Below are 17,393 nucleotides of genomic sequence, written 5' to 3'. Positions count from 1 at the left end.
AAAACTTGGAAAAGTCAAACAAGCACAAAAGGAAAATAGACTGTGTATGTATATATGTATTTGTGTGTGTATGTATATATTCACTTTTATTATGAAAGTTTTCAAAGCTGAATGGTACAATGAAACACACACACACACACACACACACACACACACACACACACACAGTACCTAGGTTCACTAAATGTTAATTTTGCTGTTTTCCTCTCCATATAGTTTGAGCCAGGTGCAGTGGCTCTCAACTGTAATCCCAGCACTTTGGGGGAGGCCAAGAGGGAAGATCGCTTGAGCCCACCAGGACTTTTGAGACCAGCCTGGGCAACACAGCAAAACCCCCTCTACAACAAATTGAAAAAATTAGCCAGGTGTGGTGGCATAACACCTGCAGTCCCAGCTACGTGGGAGGCTGAGAGGAAGATCGCATGAGCCCAGGAGTTTGAGGCTGCACTGAGCTATGATTATACCACTCTACTCCAGACTGGGCACCAGAGCGAGTCCACCTCAAAAAAAAAAAGTTGCTAGTATTGAAGCTTTGCCCATAATACACTAAAAAGAAGAACATAATTACAGTCACATTATCGTACTGAAGAAAACAATTCTATATTACCTATATTCATTCCGTTTTCAAATTTCCAATTGTCACAAGAATTGTTATAATCATTTATTTTGTTGAACTAGGATGCAAAAAAAATGATTCATACATTGTATTGGGTCCTCTCTTAAATGCCTTTTAACCCAGAATACCTACTCCTTCTTTGAAATGACAATGACTTACCGAACAGCCCTGGCAGTTGTGGAATATTACACATATTCTGCTCACCTGATTGTTTCTGAATGTTAACTTGTTCCTCTACCCCCTCTCCATTTCCTGTCAGCTGGAGGTCTAGATGCTTGGTTAGATTCCAGTCAACAATTTCTTGGTGAGATATTGCTGTGTTCTTGATATCATCTTAGGAAGCACAGTAACATCAAGCTACCCCATAAGTGATACTAGGTTTGATCACTTGATTATACTGGCAGCAGTCAGATCTGTCCATTGTGAAGATTGGTGTTTTCCAAATTAGCCAGGCATGGTGGCTCACACTGGTAGTCTCAGCCACTGGGGGGGGGGGGGCGGGTGAGGTGGGAAGATCACTTGAGCCTGAGAAGTCGAGGCTGCAGGGAACTGTGATCACATCACTGCACTCCGGCCTGTGAGATACAGCAAGACCCTGTCTCTAAAATAAATAAAGACTAATGTTTTCCTTTTGCAAGTGACCTGTGAAGCAACATTTGAGCATTGTGCTAAAATTCTGTTCCTCAGCAGCCTTTTGCCTGAAAGGTTTTGGCATCCAACGATCTTTGCCTGATCAGTTACCTTATTAATGGGTTGGGCTCTATGTTAAAATGTTGGAACCTCTCATGGCTCATGCTGAGTAGCCAGTAGTCTTTAGGACAATGGATTCCCCAGGTAATCTTGTCACCACACTGTTCCCAGTGAGGCTGGAAGATGGTTTGTCAACACCGTATTTCAGGCTGGAGGTGAAAAGAAGCTGTTGAGGAAATTCCCTTTGCAAGCCCTACTCCCAGCTGGTGAGACAATTTACATGGAAAAACCATGAATACAATACAAGATCTGAAGTGTCTCCACCCTCTAGGAAACTGGGAGAAGCTTGGATAGGCTTTGGTTCACTGTCTAGTTGTACTGGATCCCTGCAACTAGTAGTCAGACCTGTCTTCCTAACAAACCTGCTGAAAAAGGTAGTAATAGTTAATGCAAAGATGAAAACCACTGGTCTGCCAGATTAGAAACACCTCCGCAGAACTAACTGGCACGTATCATCATGTACTATACATTCAAATGGGAAAGAACAAAAGAACATACACAAAATACCAGAAACACATTGTTGATAATTGTGTCTACAAGGCAGGGTGGGGACAGGGCATGCGGCTCAGGGCCTGTAATCCCAGTACTTGGCAAAGCCAAGGTGGGAGGATCACTTGAGGCCAGGAGTTGGAGACAAGCTGGGCAACATGAGACCCTGTCTCCACAAAAATAGTTTTAAAAATTAGCTGTGCATGGTGGTGAGCTCCTGTAGTTCCAGGGACTTAAGAGGCTGCGGCGGGAGAACTGCTTGAACCCAGGAGGTCAAGGCTGCAGTGACCTGTGACAGCACCATTGCAAAAATAAAGGCAGGCAGGATGATGTGTAAAGAATGGACAGAATTTCAAAATGCTAATTTCTAGAGAGCTTTTCAGAATAAAAAGTTTCAAAAGTGAGATGGCATCCTAAGATATTTCATTTTATATTACATAGTGCTGTTAAGTTTCAAATTATTTTCTGGAGGAAAATTTAAACACCTTCTAAAAACCTAAAGGCAGGTGAAGCTCACAGGTGAAGTCACTCCACTCTGGAGCTCCAGAAGGCTGAGTCTTAGTCAATATTATTTTTCTTTTTTCTTTTCAGAGACAGGGTCTCATTCTGTCACCCAGGCTGAAGTACAGTGGCACAATCTTGGCTCACTGCAAAACCCGCCTTCCAGGCTCAAGTGATCCTCCTCCATCAGCCTCCTGAGTAGCTGGGGCCATAGGCAAATGCCACCACACTCAGCTAAATTTTGTATTTTTTGTAGAGATGAGGTTTTGCCACATTGCTAGGCTGTCTCCACAAACTCCCGGGCTCAAGCAATCCTCCTGCCTCAGCCTCTCAAAGTGCTAGGCTTATGGGTATGAGCCACCACACCGTGTTCAACATGGCTTTTCTGAAAGCTCTGATTACATGCTGAATTTACAAATGGTGGAAAACAAGGAGTAATGGTTAATAAGCTGAATGGTACAGTAAGAATTACACAAAGTAGAACAATATATGAATTAGAAATTTAAAATTTAGTTGAAATATAAAAGAAATATTGCCAGAAACACAAAGCGCAGATGAATACAATAGGGGAAACAGCTTAATGGGTTTCTGTTCTCTGAAAACCCAAGGCATATCTCTGAGTGATACGAGTACCCTAAGAGGCAAAGCCCTCTGAGGTCCAGGACCAGAAAGACAGTGCTACTCTACCTACTGCCAGTCTGGCACTATCTGTAGGCTGGAGTTGGGTTGGGGATGATACATTCAAAATGGACTTTGGTAAACTAGGGGACAACACAGACAAACACTGCAGAAAGGAGTAAGGACTCCCTCTCCGGCATCTCAAATCCAAGGCTCCAACTTACCAGGCTTGGGAAAAAGTCACATACTTTCTCAACACAGGCCAACTGCCGACAATCCAAATTTAAAAAATACTGCCATTAGGCCAGGCACAGTGGCTCACGCCCGTAATCCCAGCACTTTGGGAGGCTGAGGCAGGCAGATCACGAGTTCAGGAGTTCGAGACCAGCCTGGCCAACATAGTGAAACCCCATCTCTACTAAAAATACAAAAAAATTAGCTGAGCATGGTGGTGGGAGCCTGTAATCCCAGCTACGGGGGAGGCAGAGGATGAAACCGGGAGGAAGAGGTTGCAGTGAGCCGGGATTGCGTCACTGCACTCCAGCCAGGCAAAGTGAGAGGCTTCATATCAAAAACAAACAAAAAACCCACAGCCGAGGCCGGGCGCGGTGGCTCACACCTGTAATCCCAACACTTTGGGAGGCCAAGGCGGGAGGATCACAAGGTCAGGAGATGGAGACCATCCTGGCTAACATGGTGAAACCCCATCTCTACTAAAAATACAAAAAAATTAGCTGGGCATGGTGACGGGCACCTGTAGTCCCAGCTACTCAGGAGGCTGAGGCAGGAGAATGGCATGAACCTGGGAGGCGGAGCTTGTAGTGAGCCGAGACTGCGCCACTACACTCCAGCCTGGGCCACAGAGGGAGACTCTGTCTCAAAAAAAAAAAAAAAAAAATACACCCACTGCCATTAGCAGCTTTCTTTTATTTACTTATTTTTTGGAGACAGGCTCTTGGTATGTTACCCAGGCTGGCCTTGAACTTCTGTGCTCAAGCCATCCTCCTGCCTCAGCCTCCTGAGTAGCTGGAACACCTATGTGCACCACCACCACATGCAGGAAGAGCTTTATTTTAGAAAGTACTCTTCCTACCTATGAAGTCTCCAAGAAAAAAGAAAAGAAAGTGCTCATCTATGACAAACAGTGATCTGAACCTTTTTTGAGATGGAGTTTCGCTCATTGCCCAGGCTGGAGTGCAATGGCACAATCTTGGTTCACTGTAACCTCTGCCTCCCAGGTCCAAGCAATTCTCCTGCCTCAGCCTCCTGAGTAGCTGGAATTACAGGTGCCTGCCACTATACCCGGCTAATTTTTTTTAAAGTAGAGATGGGGTTTCACCATGTTGGCCAGGTTGGTCTTGAACTACTGACCTCAGGTGATCCACCTGCCTCAGCCTTCCAAAGTGCTGGGATTACAAGCGTGAGCCACTGTGCCCGGCCGAGTTCTTTTTTTAATGGAAAGAATTTGGCATTCCTGCAGTAGATATAAGGCAGCAGAAACAGAAACTGTGCAGGCATGTGTAACAAGAATGCAGATGCCATTTATTTGGTCCATAAGTATAGTCGTTATTTGAGTTTTACAAAACATCGAATATAAATAACCTGAAACTGTAACAATACACAAAAACTGGCTTCTTACACAGACATACCAGGCAGTACAAACTGAAAACTTGAGTAAATTAACATTGTTTTACATTAATATACATAGTGCCATTTAACATTTAAAAACAAGTTTCAATGCATAGCACTTGATACTTCTTTGAATCTGTTTCAATCAGTTAAGAGTATGAAAATGATTAGATCTAGGCTAAAAATAATTCTTCTTCTAGCCAAAAATAAAGGCATAATATTTATAACCAGGTATCAACTTTACTAAACCACAATATTTTGAAACTATTAATGATACCTAAGGGTATTTACATTAAAAAGGCAACATGCATTGTGTTGTTTTATCTCATGACTGGTTATGCATACACTTTGTTCAAAGGGTTTTTAAAACTATATTCCTACTTTCAATACAGCATACTGCAATGTGTCTAACAGTTCTAGCAAAATGAATGCTTTCAAAGGGAGCAGAATAATTTTCAAGTCACTGGTGTCAATTTTTTCCCTTTGGAACAAAGGACGTAACAATCTGGTTCTGCCCAGATAAACTAAACAGTAAGAGGGTTCTGTTTAGAGGCATTTCTGTTCAATCTAATGCTATGACATCATCAAGCTCTTCCTTCTGTTCTATACGTGACCTCTTTGCACTGAGATTCTCTTTCTCATCTAATTTCCTCTTGCGGCTTCTCTCTTCTTCACTGACGTCAGCATTATTTGAAGAATCTTCTTCATCCGAATCAACTATGAGAACGTCATCTTGCTCTTGAGCTTATTTCAGAAAAAAGGAAAAAAAATGGGTAAAAGCGTGGGAGTTACTTGTGCTCACCAGTATTTTCTATAATTGAAAGCTGACTCTTCTAATATACACCAAACTTAAGAATGGCTGCATTTTCACTTTACACATTATGTATTTCCATACTGTTTTAAATCTTTTATATAATAAGCACCTATTTATTTTCTAATCAAAACAAAAAATTGTGACAAGCATTATGTAACTCAAAGGACTCATTACACATCCTTGATTCTACCTCTACCTTCTCCAATAGAAGAGCAGAGGGAACATATTCTAATAATGGTAGTAGTGGTAACAACAATACAGCACTTACAATGTGCCAGGAACTGTTCTGAGCACTGTGCATATGACAACTCATTTAATCATCACAACCCTATAAAGAAGATCACATGATTATCCGCTTTCCAGGAAAGGAAACTCAGTGAATGACTTCCCAAGCTTACACAGTAGCAGAGGATGAAGCCAGGAACCATCCCCAATGCAGAAATGATACTAAAGGTGGTTTTATCTCCTCGTCCAACAAAATCAAAGGCAGAATACCTACCTTACTCATGGCTGTAACCCTGGAAACCTACCCACAGTAGAGGATCAATAAATGTACATTTCAAATTATGATTCTGGAAAATCTACCATATAGTCTCTTCCTCAAAGGAGGATGATGGACCTTTCTAATTTCAGTGAGGGGAAAAAAAACAGGTTATGAACCAGTGACCCAGGCCATAATCTGAATGTTCATCTCCAAAAATCTCAAGAGAACATTAGAGCCAAGAGTAAACATATTCCAAAGAATGCCACAGACAGGGTCAAAGAAATGAAAACAAGTAAAAATTTGGTAACCTTTAGTTTCCTAACTAAAGGAAGAGAGGGAGAGGAGTAAATATTCAAATCAGAACACAGTAAAGAATCAGTTATTTGGAAAAATACCAAGCACCAGCACTGGAAATCCAGGGGAAAGGACTATACCCAAGGCATAATGGTGACGAGGAAACTCTAACATGCCCAAATTCCATACTTACCAAGCACCTGTTCACTCAAAATAGTCAGATGCATGGATTTATTGCTCCTAAATAAAACAAGCATACAAAACCCCAACCTGCTACTATATAGGCTGACTGCGCACTAGTAAACTATCATTTCAAACTGTAAAAATCAATCAACAAAAAATAACAAAGTGTTCCTATTTTCTGTAAGAAATTTCCGTAAGAATTTCCCCCAGTCTTAAATGACTGTTTGTTTTGAGATGGAGTCTCACTCTGTAAACCAGGCCGGAGTGCAGTGGCGCAATCCCAGCTCACTGCAACCTCCGCCTCCCGGGTTCCAGTGATTCTCCTGCCTCAGCCTCCCGAGTAGCTGGGGCTACAAGAGTATGCTGCCATGCCTGGCTAATTTTTTGTATTTTTAGTACAGATGGGGTTTCACCGTGTTGCCCAGGTTGGTGTCGAACTCCTGGGCTCAGGCAATCTGCCTGCCTTGGCCTCCCAAAGTGTTGGGATTACAGGCATAAGCCACTGTGCCCCGCCTTAAGTGACTTTTTTATTTATTTATTTTTTTTGGAGACATGGTCTTGCTGTTGCCCAGTCTGGAGTGCAGTGGTGCGATCACGGCTCACTGCAGTGTTGAACTCCTGGGTTCAAGTGAACCACTTTAGCCTCCTGAGTAGCTGAGACTACAGGTACGCGCTACCATGCCTGGCTAATTTTTTTTTTTTTTTTTTGTACAGACGAGGGTCTCACTGTGTTGCCCAGGCTGTTCTCCAACTCCTGGCCTCAAGTAATACCCCCATCTTGGCCTCTCAAAGCGCTAGGATTACAGGTGTGAGCCACCACACCCAGCCCTTAAATGTCTTCATGGTTCATAAATTCAGAGCTCCATTACAACAATCAATACCAAACCAATACACAACTCTAGTAGTTTTATGGATTTATGGTCAATGTTCCTAAACAATCAGTTTGCTTTTACTCTTGCTTGGTGGGTGTTTAACAACCTGCTGGCTGGGGCCATACTTACCTGTGGAGGTAGAGGGCTGAGCTCCATCATCACTGCCATTGGTTATGCTTTTGGCAGCATCTTCAGCTTGTTTGGGTCCCACTTTTTCCAGGGCATCACCAACAACCTCAAATTCAACATCCTTTCCTAGGTCTTCACTGTAGGAGAATCACACAGGTCACTGCTATGACTATTTACAAAGCAAAGGAGCATCAGAGAAATCCTGTTGTTCCTCAAAGCATACACTATATACACACCAAATATGTGGATTCTAACTTTTTTTTTTAATTTTTATTAAAAAAAAAATAGAGATAGGGTCTCGTAATGTTGCCCAGGCTGGTCTTGAAATCCTGGGCTCAAGCCATCCTCCCACCTTGGTTTCCTAAAGTGCTGGGATTACAGGCGTGAGCCAACCATACCCACCTTGGATTCTAATTTTCAAAGAGCTAAACTTACAATAAAAAAGATGGTACACAACAAATTTCTGTGATAATCTACATGTACTTTCAAATCAGGGCAAGGTTTTGGTTTTTTGTTTCTTTAAAACAGTAAATTAACTTTTATTGCCAAAGCAGAAAACTGAGTCCAAAACTCAGTGGCCTCAAGTAGTAACTCTTAGACATTATTTCTTCAGCCACTATGGAGTGCAGTAGCGTGATCTTGGCTCACTGCAACCTCTGCCTCCCAGGTTCAAGCTATTCTTCTGCCTCAGCCTCCCGAGCAGCTGGGACGATAGGCATGCCACCATGCCCGGCTAATTTTTTTTGTATTTTTAGTAGAGACAGGGTTTCACCATATTGGCTAGGCTGGTCTTGAACCCCTGAGCCCACGATCCGCCTCAGACTCCCAAAGTGCTGGGATTACAGGTGTGAGGTGCCACGCCTGGCCTACAATATGATCTTAACTATAGTAATGTGGTGTTTTATGGGCAGAACTACATGATTTCTGGGTCCCCCCATCTTTACAAGCTACATCATGCTTCTGTACATGAACTCCCAAAAACATCAAAAACATGTAAGTCAAACAAAAGACATACATGTTTTAAGGGGTGGGGTTCTGTTCCCAGAGAGCTAAAAAATATGATTAAAAACCCTAATTATACCTCCTCTTTTAGATACCATGTGGTATTTCCACTTTATTGTACATGTCCTTCCACTGTCTTTTCTTTCACAACTGAAAACAAGCATGCCACTTACATCTAACTAGTGTCCAACTGAAGCAGGACCACTTTGATTCCATTATATAACTGTGAAATACACTACTTACTAATAACTCTCATTCAGTCCTTCCTGTCATTTTTTTTTTTTTTTGGAGACGGAGTCTCGCTCTATTGCCCAGGCTGGAGTGCAATGGCGCAATCTTGGCTTGCTGCAACCTCGGCTCCCAGGTTCAAACGATTCTCCTGCCTCAGCCTCCTGAGTAGCTAGGATTACAGGCACACGCCACCACACCCAGCTAATTTTTGTATTTTTAGTAGAGACGGGGTTTCACCATGTTGTTCAGGATGGTCTCAAACTCCTGACCTCGTGATCCACCACTTCAGCCTCCCAAAGTGCTGGGATCACAGACATGAGCCATCACACCTGGCCCCTTCCTGTCATTTTATGCTTTTTATAAACAAAGTATGAAATGCAGTTCTCGCCAAATAGCCACACAAACACTATGCATGTTTGTATACTCATGAAAATACTGACAAAATAACTGGACGCAGGTGGCAGCACCACTAAACCCTTTGTTTGTTAGATGCTACCCAAAAACCCCAAGTCAGGTGCAGTTCCACCACGTCAATGAGCATGAACAAAAATGCAACCTGGTCAACACATGAATATATAAGCAGACATGGTAAGATATCATGTGTATCTTAACTGTGCTATAGACTCAGGAATCTGTACAATTCTTTTTTTTTTTTTCTGAGATGGAGTTTTGCTCTTGTCACCCAGCCTGGAGTGCAATGGCACAATCTTGGCTCACTGCAACCTCTGCCTCCCAGGTTCAAGTGATTCTTCTGCCTCAGCCTCCTAAGTTTTTGGGATTACAGGCGTGTGCCACCACCAGCCTTTGGGCAGGCTGGTCTCAAACTCCTGACCTCAGGTGACCCGCCCACCTTGACCTCCCAAAGTATTGGGATTACAGGTGTGAGCCACCGTGCCCGGCCAGTGCAGACAATTCCGAATATTCTTCTGCTATTGTCACAAAATCACAAACGAAATGATTTGTTTTATGGCAGAAATATTTCTTTTTTCTAGAGAACCTTGAAAAACAATTAATAATTTTATTCCAGTTTAATTACTATAATGAATTCGCCTCTGTTTAAACTGTTCAAACACCTGGACTCTAGCTCTCTTCCTGATCAGCCACCACTGATGACAGTTACTCTTAAACATTTTTTGCTTATTTCTTTTATTTCTGGGTTTGTTTTTTTTTTTAAGTTGGAGTCTCACTCTGTTGCCCAGGTTGGAGTGCAATGGCATAATCCCAGTTCACGGCAACCTCCACCTCCCGGGGTTCGAGGGATTCTCCTACCTTAGCCTCCCAAGTAGCTGGGACTACAGGTGCCTGCCACTATGCCTGGTTAATTTTTGCATTTTTAGCAGAGATGGGGTTTCACCATGCTGGCCTCGAACTCCTGACCTCAGGTGATCCACCTGCCTCAGCCTACCAAAGTGCTGGGATTACAGGCGTGAGCCACCACACCCTGCCAATTTCTGAATCCCCAAATTTTTCTGTTGGTCAAACATCACGGAACTCAGTGACCAACTCGACCAAATATACGATACAGTTTCAAATGAACAGCAGGGTTTAAGGATAAGAAAACACTTTTCTTCCACTTCCTCTAAAGTTTATATATTCAAATAATTTCTTACAATTAAAATATTAGTAGCTCTTACCTATGAAGGATGTTGATCAATAAAGTATAGTCCTGGAGGAAGTCATCTGCTTGAAGCCGGCTGCCATTTCTAATTCCAAATTCTGACAACTTCTTGTGATTATTAGCTAGGAAATGTGAAATAATTTAGATACTTCAGTTACATCTTCATAGAGCAGTCAGGTTCATTTTTTAAAAAGCTAAACCTCTGTTATGGGGCTGAATTGTGTCCCGTCCACCAAAATCCAAAGCTTGAAACCCTAATCCCTAGTACAGATGATGTGATTGTATTTGGAGATAGGACTTTTTAAAGGAATGATTAAATTTAAATGGGGCCAGTAGGGTGGGCTGTAATCTGTCCTTATAGAAGGAGGAAGGCAGGCACAGTGGCTCACATCTATAATCTCAGCACTTTGGGAGGCAAAAGCAGGATTGATTCCTGAAGCCCAAGAGTTGTAGTGATTGCACCACTGCACTCCAGCCTGCTGGGCAACAGAGCAACAAAATTTTTTTTTTAAGACTCTGTCTCCAATCAGTTAATCAATCCCGAAATTTGGACAGAGACATCAGGGATGTGCACCCCTAGAGGAAAGGCTATGTGACACAACAGAAAGGCAGCTATCTGCAAGCAAAGGAGAGAGGCTTTAAAATAAACCAAACCTGCCAGCATCTTCATCTTGGTCTTCCAGCCTCCAGAACTGTGAGAATGTATTGTTTAAGCCACCTGGGCTGTGGTATTTGTTATGGAGGCCCTAGCACCCTAAAACATTAAAATACTGGGAATTCAGTCTTAAAACACTTAACTACCGAAACTACTTCAAGGGGACTAGACTGAGAAATTCTGAAAACTTTTCCCCATTCAAATCAATTTTTTTTTTTAAGACAGGGTCTCACTGTGTTACGCAAGCTGGAGTGCATCCCAGGCTTGAGAGGTCTTCCTACCTCGGCCTCCAGAGTAGCTGGGGACTACAAGGTGTGCACCACCATGCCTAGCTAATTTTTTTTTTTTTTTTTTTGAGGCGGAGTCTCGCTCCATCCCCCAGACCGGAGTGCAGTGGCCGGATCTCAGCTCACTGCAAGCTCCGCCTCCCTGGTTTGCGCCATTCTCCTGCCTCAGCCTCCCGAGTAGCTGGGACTACAGGCGCCCGCTACCGCGCCTGGCTAGTTTTTTGTATTTTTTAGTAGAGACGGGGTTTCACCATGTTAGCCAGGATGGTCTCGATCTCCTGACCTCGTGATCCGCCCGTCTCGGCCTCCCAAAGTGCTGGGATTACAGGCTTGAGCCACCGCGCCCGGCCTAATTTTTTTTTTTTTTTGAGACAGAGTCTCGCTCTGTTGCCCAAGCTGGAGTGCAGTGGCACCATCTTGGCTCACTGCAACCTCCACCTCCCAGGTTCAAGCGATTCTCCCACCTTAGCCTCCCGAGTAGCTGGGATTACACGCACCCACCACCATGCCTGGCTAATTTTTGTATTGTTAGTAGAGACGGGGTTTTGCGATATTGGCCAAGCTGGTCTCAAACTCCTGATCTCAGGTGACCCACCCACCTCGGTCTCCCAAAGTGCTGGGATTACAGCCACAACGCCCGGCCTAATTTTTGCATTTTTACAAGAGATGAGGTTTTGCCATGTTGGCCAGGCTGGTCTCAAGCTCCTGGCCTCAAGTGATCTGTCCGCTTCAGCCCCTCAAAGTACTAGGATTAGAGGTGTAAGCCACCGCACCAAGCCCAATTTTCTATATAACCTCAATTTTCAATCCCCTTCTTTTTTGTCTGGTTTTTTTTTTAACATTTATTTCATCGTTTATAAGGAAAACACTTAGAAAGGCTTTCCCTACACTGACACCCAGAACATACGAACGGTTTCTCCTAGTTCTTTTCCAGATCTGTTGCTTGCTTTACCATTTTTATCTACCAGGAATGCCCTTGGCATTCTTACCCAGATTTCCACCTCCAAGCAAGCCCTTTCACACATCTCCACTGACTGCAAACCTCTTGGAACCATCACATTCAAAAGGAAAACCAATTAATATGGGTTCTTATTTTGGTGATTTAGCATCACCTGTGAAGTCTTGTGCTGATCTAACAACACTGCTAACATTGTAAGGCTATTCCTCAACTGGGCTGCAAGTTCTGACTTTGCGAATCTCAAATCTATTACCTGCCTCTGCCTTAGTAAAAATCCCTCAATCCCCTCCTCCCTAACTAGCTCCCTGCTACTCCCCTGTTTAAACCCTGGTGGCAGGTGGCAGTGAAATATTGCCCCTTCCTCTGGAGGGTAGGGGTCAAGGAAGAGGAGGAAGACACACAGTGCACGTATGACAAGAAAGACTCCAACCTCATCACTGCTGCCAACCCCTCAGCACCCCAGCTTCCAGTGAAACCAAATAATGGGCCACTCCCAAGGCAGTTTAGGTTGTTTCACAAGCTCACACCTTTGCAGACAGGTGTTCATGCTGTCTAAATGCTCTCTTCTTCGTCCAGTGAGTCCCTACTATTTCTTCAAAAAATGACCCAAGTGCCCTCCCTGTCCTATTACTCCCCCTCCCTTTCACAAAGCGGAGTACTTTCCTTAGATTTGTACTGTGTACACACTCTTTCTACAGTTTTCCTTGGACTATGCTGAATTCAGCTGTTGACAACCTCCCTTCTCCTTCCAGGCTGCAAGGCACTTCAAGCCAAGGTCTGTTGTCTTATTCATCCTTGACTTATGAATACCCAAAACGATGCCTGTCATACAGGACTCCACACACATTCTGATAAGTGCTGTCTCACCCTCCAAACCACATGTATTTCTGTACAGAACGGTCACACTGAAGCCACTGAGATTCCTGACCAGTTTCCATTTTTTTTTTTTGAGACGGAGTCTCACTCTGTCGCCCAGGCTGGAGTGCAGTGGCCGGATCTCAGTTCACTGCAAGCTCCACCTCCCGGGTTTACACCATTCTCCTGCCTCAGCCTCCTGAGTAGCTGGGACTACAGGCGCCCGCCACCTTGCCCGGCTAGTTTTTTGTATTTTTTAGTAGAGATGGGGTTTCACCGTGTTAGCCAGGATGGTCTCGATCTCCTGACCTCGTGATCCGCCCGTCTCGGCCTCCCAAAGTGCTGGGATTACAGGCTTGAGCCACCACGCCTGGCCCAGTTTCCATTTTTAAGCTAGCATTTGAAAGTGCTGGCTACAACTAAGGGACAGCATATAATCACAAACAGACATTTTTTAAAAAGTCAGCTGGCTAGAATGAGGCTTGAATACTCAAGTAGACTCCTAAAATAGAGCACCACACAGCCAAAACATGGCCTCCAATTACACATGACCTAATAGGCCAAACAATTTCTCAACAAGCAACTACAACCAAGAAGAACCCTGATGCTAAACCTGCATTTAAAGAAGCCTTAACATCTAGATCCCAAAGTATGAATAAATGACCAATGGACAAATAGGTATGAATTAACTCAATATACAGGGAAAACACAGGGCCTAGAACCTTTGAAAATAACAGTACACTGGCAAAAACTGGGACATGGAAAAATGAGAACAGCAACTCAACAAATGAGCTGCAAAAGTGACCGAGGAGGTATGGGATCAACGAGTACAGTCTGAAGGAGGAATAACTACGATGCAATTCTTTACTATGAAAGCTTCAACAGAATCAAATATATTGTACCTTGAATAGCAAATACATCAGCAAAAGGGATGACCTGCTTGAACTTTTGAAAGGAAAGATCAGAAAGCCAAAACTGGGCACTGAATTTCAATAATCTTTCTGCTATATAGAAGGAACAGGCTACCAAGGCTTGCCCACTCTTGGAGAAAAATCTCCAAATGCCTTAGAACCCTCCCCACTGTGATTTGACAGACAGAACAGTCTTCTCATCACAAGGTTAGCTCCCAGGATCCATGATACCAGCAAGGAGGTTCCTTGGAAGTGCACAAGAACACTGCAGTCACTGAAAATGTCTGACATGGAGCTCCCAAACATGGAAGTGTGATGACCCCCAGCAATGTCACCTTGAAAGAGCACCTCCATGACCAAACACTGCCACTCTCTGTAATATTGAGTATCATATACAGTAAATGAATCAACTAATGTGCACTCTTTCCTTTAAGCAGTCTCCTCAATGAGAAGAGTGAATAAATGCAATGTATGATACCTTCCGTCTCTCCCTCTTCGGAAGATATTAGGATTGTTCCTTTCCCATCTTCAATTTGGACATCTGGTGCTACCATAGCAAATTTTTCTTTCACTATCTACAAAAAAAAAAAAAAAAAGGATTCAAAATATTAACGTAGGTAATTAAAGATCATAAGAAATCCTAGACTTCTATAAAGGCTCTTACTTTCCCCTTCGATTTATTGGAAACAGGCCAAGTCACTCTTCAAGATCCCTTAGAGCAAGCAGGAAAGCCGTGACGATTCACCTGAGTTCCATCCCCACATCTGACCACGGATGCAGATCAGATCCAACTTCCTCCCAACAGGGGACTAGGAACTCCTGGCTGGCTATTGCTACTTTGTCTTTCCCTGCAGATTAGGTAGTGAGCTACAAACACTTGACATATTTCATTTCAGTCTCTGTGCCAACCCTGTAATGGCAGGGGTTTGATAGATGGAATCATTTCTCGTTAACTTGACTCTCAGATAAGCCTCCCCGTTCCATGCATTTAGAGAAGTGATAATATTCTGTTAAATCCTACCAGCTCCTAAAAAAGAAGGAAAAAAGGAGGAACTCTCTATAGGTCTAAGTATCCTACAAATAGAGGAATTACCTTTAAGCTCAAGAATCAGGAGATACCAAAGATAATTATTTTCTAGAAAAGAAACTGGGGCAACCACCCTCTGTTGTACCTGCCACTTCCCTGACCAAAACATAAGCTCAAATCAATCCGTCCTGCATAACCAGTTTCTGGAAGAAAGGCCATTCCCTATCAGGCAGCACTGCTATTTGAGAAGGGCCGCTTCCTCCTCTCTCAAGAGGCATGTAAATATATAGCATTATGATGGTCACAACCAGAGGACAACAGGAAGTGATCTCAAAGTGGAAAGTGACACTTTTGGGTCATAAAAAAAGAAAACCTCCCCAATACACAAATACAGCCAATTTAACAGGAACTTAAGGACCAGACCATGTCCTAAATCCCCATTTCTTCCCTCACTTCAGCTCCAGAGGTGAATCCAGGTGTGCAAATGCTCTACGTCCTCAGGGACTAACTTACCACACCAGAATCAGGTCATATTAGGTAAGTGTGTACCACCACCAAGCCTCAACTCAGACCTCAGAAATAACAAAAGCCCCCTAATTTGCTGGGAGTGGGCACTGTCCAACATGCAGAGAACCCAAAACTCTGCAAATTACTTATACCCTTTAATACAAAGCTGGTAACTTGGGCTTTGCTCTACTGGAAATGCAAACTTTGCAAATACTTATCTGCTCACTGCGACAGTGAGGACCATTCAAGGATACCTGTTATTTGTCAAAAAACACAGAATTTACCCACTGTCTGGGAAGCAAAGAGCAAAGAAGTCCTCTGCTTGCAGTGATACTGTGCCAACACTGTGCTGTAGATTCCAGTCAAATACTCCCACTCCGTTCTGGGATGTGAGGCACTTATTCTGGAACCACAGACAGAAAAGCCTGCAGGTATCCAAAAGGCAAAATAACCCAGGAAATCACAGCAACACATCTCTGCAGTCGGACCTTTTCAGAGTCACTAGCTAGTGTCTGCTTGTTATCACAGTAATACTGTAAAAGCAAAAGGAAAAGAGACCCAGGCCTTGCACTGACCTTGTCTTGTAAGGTGAGAACAGTCACTTTATGGACATTCAGCCGCACAGTCACCTCTGGCTTGCTGGCACATACGTAACAATTGGGGTTGGGAGGATCCAGTGCACAAGGCACAAGAAGCTTCTTTCTTGGGTTTGGTTGTTTATTCAAAAAAATCTTTGGAGAAGAAATAACAGGCAGAAATCAGAAACGTGTGCTATAATTTTATACACCATACAATCTAAAATTGCGTTTACCAGATATTCAATAAAAAATGACTTAAAAATTCCCTTCCAGACGGCAAAATGGATCAGGAAAATCATGAGCTTTTTAGGAGTCTGGTTTTTCAACCTTCTTTTCTAATCAGCTAAAGGCTAGGCTTGCTAGCCTTGCTGAAAAGACATCTCCTTGTATTATATAATACTCCGTGTTCTTCTGCGACCTAATTTAGCAAGAGTAAGGGCAGAGGCATGCTCATCTGTGGTGCCTTCATTGTATCAGCTGCTGGTGTCCCTCCCTGAGGCTATTCTTATCAACCAAGTAATCTCATGACAAGACCAACACATTCATTTCTCCAGTTAACAATAATGCCTTTCACAGATGTCTAGAATCAACATCACTGCCTTCCCAAATTTTCTGATGATAACATTTATATAATGAGGGAAAAAAATAATGTATTTCTGGCAGTATATATACCTATTTACCATTCCTCTAATACTAAACAAAAAAAATTAAGAACCAAGGCAAATATAAAAATTAGATTGAAATTAAGAAAAGCTCCAAGTTCCTGCTACTATTAAAGTTTGGAAAACACTAGCAAGATCCAACACAAACAACAAATGTCAGAAGACAAGAAGTTGAGACACGAACCTTTATCTTGTGACTACAATGTAGTGTTAAGTCTGCTAAGACGAATGAATTCTAAAGGAGTACTCTGAGCATACAGAACTAAATCCCTCAAGAGACACTGAAGCCCTCCTCTGTAAAATAGCTTCTCCTACAATGAATACTGGTAGGTGGAAGGGCTAGAAGCAAACTGCCCAGGCCAAGCAGGCTACAGAGGCAGAAAGATTTGTTTGATTTTGGGCTTCACTGGGAAGGTAAGTGTGCTAAGGGAAACTGACAATAATAAAAGCAATTGCTACCACGATTAATACCTGGGCTAACATTAATCCATGCTGGAATTCATTTACAAATGTAAACAAATGAAATCCAGATATATTACTATTTTTTCTTTTTCTTTTTTTTTTTGAGACAGAGTTTCACTCTTGTTGCCCAGGCTGGAGTGCAATGGTGCAATCTCGGCTCACTGCAACTTCCGCCTCCTGAGTTAAAGTGATTCTCCTGCCTCAGCCTCCCGGAGCTGGGATTACAAACTTGCGCCACCATGCCCGGCTAATTTTACATAT

General features: G+C 43.1%; 1 protein-coding gene across 1 annotated transcript in view; it reads right to left on the bottom strand.

Moving 5' to 3' along the window:
• Positions 1-4,495: 4,495 nt before the first annotated feature.
• The window catches only part of UBA2 (ubiquitin-like modifier activating enzyme 2), a 45,214-nt gene continuing 32,316 nt past the window's right edge, over positions 4,496-17,393 (bottom strand). The window contains exons 11-15 of the mRNA XM_011948908.1: positions 16,006-16,170; positions 14,375-14,471; positions 10,247-10,352; positions 7,380-7,516; positions 4,496-5,347 (exon numbers count right to left, since the gene is read on the bottom strand). Of these exons, the coding sequence (XP_011804298.1) occupies positions 5,166-5,347; positions 7,380-7,516; positions 10,247-10,352; positions 14,375-14,471; positions 16,006-16,170 (687 nt within the window). The 3' untranslated portion in view covers positions 4,496-5,165. The remainder of the gene's footprint in view (positions 5,348-7,379; positions 7,517-10,246; positions 10,353-14,374; positions 14,472-16,005; positions 16,171-17,393) is intronic.

The sequence above is a fragment of the Colobus angolensis genome, unplaced genomic scaffold, assembly GCF_000951035.1.
Source record: "Colobus angolensis palliatus isolate OR3802 unplaced genomic scaffold, Cang.pa_1.0 Scaffold107, whole genome shotgun sequence".
Lineage (NCBI taxonomy): Eukaryota > Metazoa > Chordata > Mammalia > Primates > Cercopithecidae > Colobus > Colobus angolensis.
This window is presented reverse-complemented; position numbering and strand designations above follow the sequence as displayed.